The sequence below is a fragment of the Triticum aestivum genome, chromosome 7A (genome assembly GCF_018294505.1).
Source record: "Triticum aestivum cultivar Chinese Spring chromosome 7A, IWGSC CS RefSeq v2.1, whole genome shotgun sequence".
Lineage (NCBI taxonomy): Eukaryota > Viridiplantae > Streptophyta > Magnoliopsida > Poales > Poaceae > Triticum > Triticum aestivum.
The window spans coordinates 655,816,856-655,821,785 of NC_057812.1; the positions used below are offsets into that span (position 1 = coordinate 655,816,856).

General features: G+C 60.6%; 1 protein-coding gene across 1 annotated transcript; it reads right to left on the bottom strand.

The window, feature by feature from the left end:
* Positions 1 to 325: 325 nt before the first annotated feature.
* LOC123149029 (serine/arginine repetitive matrix protein 1) lies at positions 326 to 3,079 on the bottom strand. The gene is made up of 3 exons (XM_044568554.1): positions 2,725 to 3,079; positions 1,471 to 2,628; positions 326 to 1,386 (listed from the first exon to the last, which is right to left on the bottom strand). The coding sequence occupies exons 1-3, from the start codon at positions 2,872 to 2,874 to the stop codon at positions 604 to 606; spliced, it is 2,091 nt and encodes a 696-aa protein (XP_044424489.1). The 5' UTR covers positions 2,875 to 3,079; the 3' UTR covers positions 326 to 603.
* Between the last annotated feature and the right edge of the window lie 1,851 nt (positions 3,080 to 4,930).

Here is a 4,930-nt window from a genome sequence, read left to right on the forward strand (position 1 = left end):
ACTTTTTTGGTTCATAGGACAGAATTATCATAGGAATAGGAATCTTGTAGGAAATGAGATGACATGTATCTCAAATTCTATGAATAGGAATAGGAAACAAGATATCATTTGGTTGATATCAAAAAAAAAATTCCATTGAGTCTAGGTTCTTTTTTATTTTTCTATGAAATGTGGAGGATAGAAACCAATCCTACATAGGAATAGGAATCCATTCCTATGAACAAAGGACTCTAAATGAAAAAATTCTATAAAAATCGTATCCTTTAGAATTCTTATGAATTTCCTCTAAACCAAAGGAGGCCTAAGCTTAAAAGCAATAATGCGATGGCGGGAAAACACACTTAAATTTTCATTCATTCACTCACTCATTCATTGGGAGGGCTTACAAACGCAGCAGCGTCACATCGCCGTAATTACTACTCCTAGCAACAGTAGTACTCGTAACAGTAATAATTGTATACAGAAGGAGGAGGAGTACAAGAGTAAGAACTAAGAAGACTAAAAAACATCCATTATTTTCCTGTTAATGATAGATATTCTAGTTGTAATGCTCTGCTCTGATCGTGGTTTGGATTTGGATTAGACATGGGAGTGGTGGAGTGATCAGAAGGCCAGCTTCCGGCGCGGGAGGCGGAGGCGGTCGGCCTCGGCGAGCTCGCAGATGGCGTCGGCCACCAGGTCCTTGAACAGCAGCCGCTCGATCTGCAGCACGGCGTCCGCCGCCTCGGCGCTCGGCGACCACCGCCGGTCCGCCGCCAGGTCGCGCAGGATGGCTTCACTAGTTTGGTCGTTCAGATCATCTCCGGCCGCCTGCCCGGCCGGCTCCATGGCGCGCTGGACCTCCGCCCAGACGTGGCGCAGGAGCTCCTCGCCGCGGAGCCACGCGACGGGCTCCGACGGGTGCGCGCACCGCCACCGGTCCAGCGCCTCCGCCGCCGCGCCGCACAGCAGCCTGCGGTGCTGCCACGTGTCCTCGCCACGCCGGCGCCGCTTCTCCACCGTGCGGTACACGTCATCCGGGCTCCTCATCCGGTCCGACAAACAGACGACTTCTGCCACGTAGGCGAAGTCGGGGTCACTGGCCTCCGGTCCGACCAGCCACGCCTCGGGGACCACCTCGTCGTCGTCCTCGGGAAAGGACAGAGAGGCGACCGGCCGGGGGCTCGGCGCTCTCCGGCCCATCCCCCGCTTCGACCCCGACGACGACGGCGAGTCCTCGTCGGCGAGGAACGTCGCCGCGTCGAGGACGGACACCGGGCTCGGCTGCTGGTCGGCCGCCGCGTCTCCGGCGCCGGTGAACGCCTCGATGCTGCTCAGCAGCTTGTCGCAGCGCTCCAGCAGGCCGCGGTCCGTTCTCGGGTCGTCCACCAGTCGTGCCCGCTGCCGCTGCAAAAATGGACGGACATGTGAGAAAACGTTGCACGATGTCCTCTCAGCAGAGAGTTTGCCACCTTGTGTGGTGAGGCTTACCTCCATGTCCCAGCGCGAGGAGGCACTGGCACTGGCACTGACAGAGCTGCTGCTGCCGCCGTCCGAGAAGATGGTCCACGCGTCGTCGTCGGGAGATAGACTGTGAGCAGCGTGGCGGGCAATGCGGGGGCGGATGCTTGGGAGCTCGGCGTTGTTCGGCTTCTTGAAGGGCTGGTGGCGCTTCTCCGGCGAGACGCGGCGCTGAGGGGACTGCGGGCCTCGTCGCGCTGGGGAGGCCGGGCTCCGTGCGGGGGACGCCGCTCGGTCAGGAGAACGCGGGCGGCGGGCATTGTCGACCTGGACACGTAATCGCCTGGTGGGAGAGGTTGGAGGCTGCGGCGGCCGGGATGACGGGCGCATCACGACGATGGGAGGCGGATGGTTGCGCACGGACAATGGCGGCGCCGGAGAGCTGTGGCGGAGGAGGCCTTTGAGCTGGAGGGCCTCCAGGATTTGCTTGAGCGTCTCGAGATCCCTGGCCGGCTCGGCGATGCCACGCTTGCGGAGGCGCCGATCGATCTCGCCGCAGAGCGCGATCTCGCCGCGCCCGGCGCTCGGGTCGACGCGCTTCGCCGGCTCGGGGAACACCTCGCGCGCGTCGAAGTGGCTGCTGCGCCTCTGCAGCGCCGCCGCCCTGTGGAAGGCCGGATCCGGCGACTGCCGCTGTGCCAGCGCCGCCTCAGCCATCGGGGACGACGGCCGTTGCGGAAGCAGCGCCGGCTTCTCGAAGAAAGACGGGTCGACGAACCGGAAGCGCGCCGGGTCGCGCGGCACACGCTCGGACGCGGACCGCCTGAGCTCGCCACCCCGAGCGGCGTGCTGGCCGTCCTCCTCGTCCGCGGCGCCGTGCGGCAGCGCGTCGAGCCCCATGAGCCGCGCGACGACGCTGGGCGAGCCCGCCACGCCAGGGGACGGCGGCGCCGCCGTCCTGATGTTGTCCCGCTGCCGGAGCTTCCCCCTGGCGTCGACCACCGCGCGGCTGTCGAGCGAGAGGCGCGGCAGCCTCCAGGACGCGGCCGCGCCGCCCCGGTCCTTGAGGTCCAGCGGCGGGAGCTGGAGCGACGGCCTCGGCGCGGCGGGCGGCGTCATCTCGGGCGACGACGGCAGCGGCGTCGCCCGGTCCAGCGGCATCGACATCTCCGACGGCGTCGCCGACCCCTGATTGACACACCAAGAAGCATCGCCATTAATCGACCGACGAGCGAGGGGCAAGAAAAGAAAAGCGGAGCGGCGAGCGCGCGCGGGTGCACGTACGCTGGAGGAGGAGGAGAGGAGGCGGCGGGGGTGGTGGCAGAGGCGGCGCTTGCCGGAGAGGACGTGCGGGCGGTCGAAGAGGTGGAGGAAGCCGGCCATGCAGCCCTGGTGCACGGGCCGCTCCTCCTCGTCCGCGCCCATGGCGACCATCTCCGTCCGCCCCCGCCCCGCTTCGTCTCGTCTCCTTGCCTGGCGTAGCGTGCGGGTGTGCGGGTGGGTGGGGGGACTGCGGCGCTCCGGGTGCCTGCCTCGCACGCCGCTTTTGGTGGGCGCGTCTTAAAGCGGCCCGCTTCTGCGCCTTTGACTGGGAACGGACGAAAACCATGTGGCAGGCGCGTGCGCGTGCGTGCCGTGACGCCGCCCCGGCACGCCCATTGGCGCCCGGCGGGCATGCCCTGCGTTTTCAACCGCGAGCCGCAGAGGTAAAAACCGAGATAAAAAACCCAGTGTTTACAGTTGGAGTCAGTCAGGCAGGCAGGCAGGCAGGCAGGCAGGGCAGCGTGGCGCCGCGCAGGCCCTGCCGGCGCGCCCCGCCCCGCCCGACATGGCCGCGTGCACGGGAGCGTGCCCGCCCGCCCGCCCGCCCTGCGGCGCTCTATCCACAGACGCCACTCCAGCGTCCTCGTATAGCATGCAGTTTCCGTTTCCTCGGCGACGTTGCTTCATGTGTGCAAGCAAGGCTGGCTCCCGGTACAGTCGGAGCACGCCAGTTACTCCAGTACCACCACCTACTCTACCACTACCACTAGCAGTACTGTGATTCACCGCCCCTGCCAAGCGCCCCAGGCAGAGCAATAACAAAGAACGTTACCGTTACTCTAGGCTAAGGCATGAGCTACACCGAGCGGCAGAGATACTCCTTCCCACCGGGCATGATTATCAGTGTTGGATACGCGCGCTGCCGGGCCCAAGGATCCGAGCAGCAACGCCTCTTTTTCTTTCCAGTTTTTACCGCCACCTTGCGTAGTGCTGCGGCATCGCCTCACCTTTTCCTCGAAGCCGGCGCGCGCCCCACTTGCACGCACGCAGATGCAGAGGTGTGTGTACATACGCACTACGTGCACGCACCGCACCGGAAACATTTACCGGAAGGAGAGTATTTTAACCTGGGGACGCATGTGGTGGCGCGGTCTTTCCAGCGGGAAAGGTGAGGGGGGACGGTCAAGTCGGTCAGACGGGGCAGGGCGGGGTGAGGTGCGCCGATCTGGGCAGCGATCCGGGTGACGCACGGGAGCATGTGTGTCCACCCGCCTGCCATGTGCTGCTGCTGCGTCCCGTCCGCCTGGCCTTACCCGATCCCGCGATGATGCCTTGCTTGCGTAATGCACATGGCCGTAAAGGTGGGGATCGCAGAGTCCCTATGGAGGGGAGGGGAGATGAGGTGGGTTCTTTCTGCGAAAAAGTGGGAAAAGTGTGTGAAGAGAGGTTTCGGATAAGATCCCCTGTGGGGGATTTGTTGTTGTATTTGTATTTATATTTTTTCTCTCTTTGTAAGTTTTTTTGTCATGTATATAATTTTCCTAAACTTTTGCATGAAACGTTATGTGAAAATAAATGAAAATGCACGGCCGAGTCATATTGTTTTTGGTGGTTCGTGGCACGGGCCATGCTGAAAGCGGTGGTTCGGGTGGCTCGCAGGCGGCGGCTCCGGTGGAGGCGAATAGGAGGGGAGAGCTAAGTTTTTTATGGTTTTTGGTTCGAGGATAGGCTTCGTGGAGGGCGGATGAGAGGATTGGGGGGGGGGGGGGGGACGTGCACGTGCTTGCCGTTGGTGTTTGCGTACCCTCTCATGGAGGAGGAACACGGCAGACGACATGCTAGGTAGGCTGGGCTGGCCCATGCAAGAAGGTAAGTGGCTCATGTGGTCTTAGGTTTAGTTGGGTCCACGAGGTTAGGATTTTTTTGTTTTGTATTTACACTAGATAGAATAGGGCAGGGTAGAAATTATTTCGAGGTCCAAATGGACTCCAAAAAATAAAAAAAATGTGGCATTTCTGGATTATTCTAAATGAAATCACCACTAAAATAATCAAAGGGTTTGGATAATGTTTGACAGTGTTTTCGAAAATAAATTTCAAAAAGGGCATTTTGGCAATTTAAAGTAGAGGCAGATGCTAGGGCTGTGCTAAATAATAAAACATTATGTGGAGCCCCAAAATATTATTACTCCCTCCTTCCATCTATATAGGGCCTAATGCATTTTTTG

What these genes read in the sequence shown, in the direction of transcription:
- LOC123149029 (XM_044568554.1), bottom strand. Translation starts at nt 2,874, where the DNA reads ATGGTCGCCATGGGCGCGGACGAGGAGGAGCGGCCCGTGCACCAGGGC. An exon ending in TCCTCTCCTCCTCCTCCAGC is followed by an intron (nt 2,629 to 2,724) that starts GTACGTGCACCC and finishes TGTGTCAATCAG; the next exon opens with GGGTCGGCGACGCCGTCGGA. An exon ending in CCTCGCGCTGGGACATGGAG is followed by an intron (nt 1,387 to 1,470) that starts GTAAGCCTCACC and finishes CCATTTTTGCAG; the next exon opens with CGGCAGCGGGCACGACTGGT.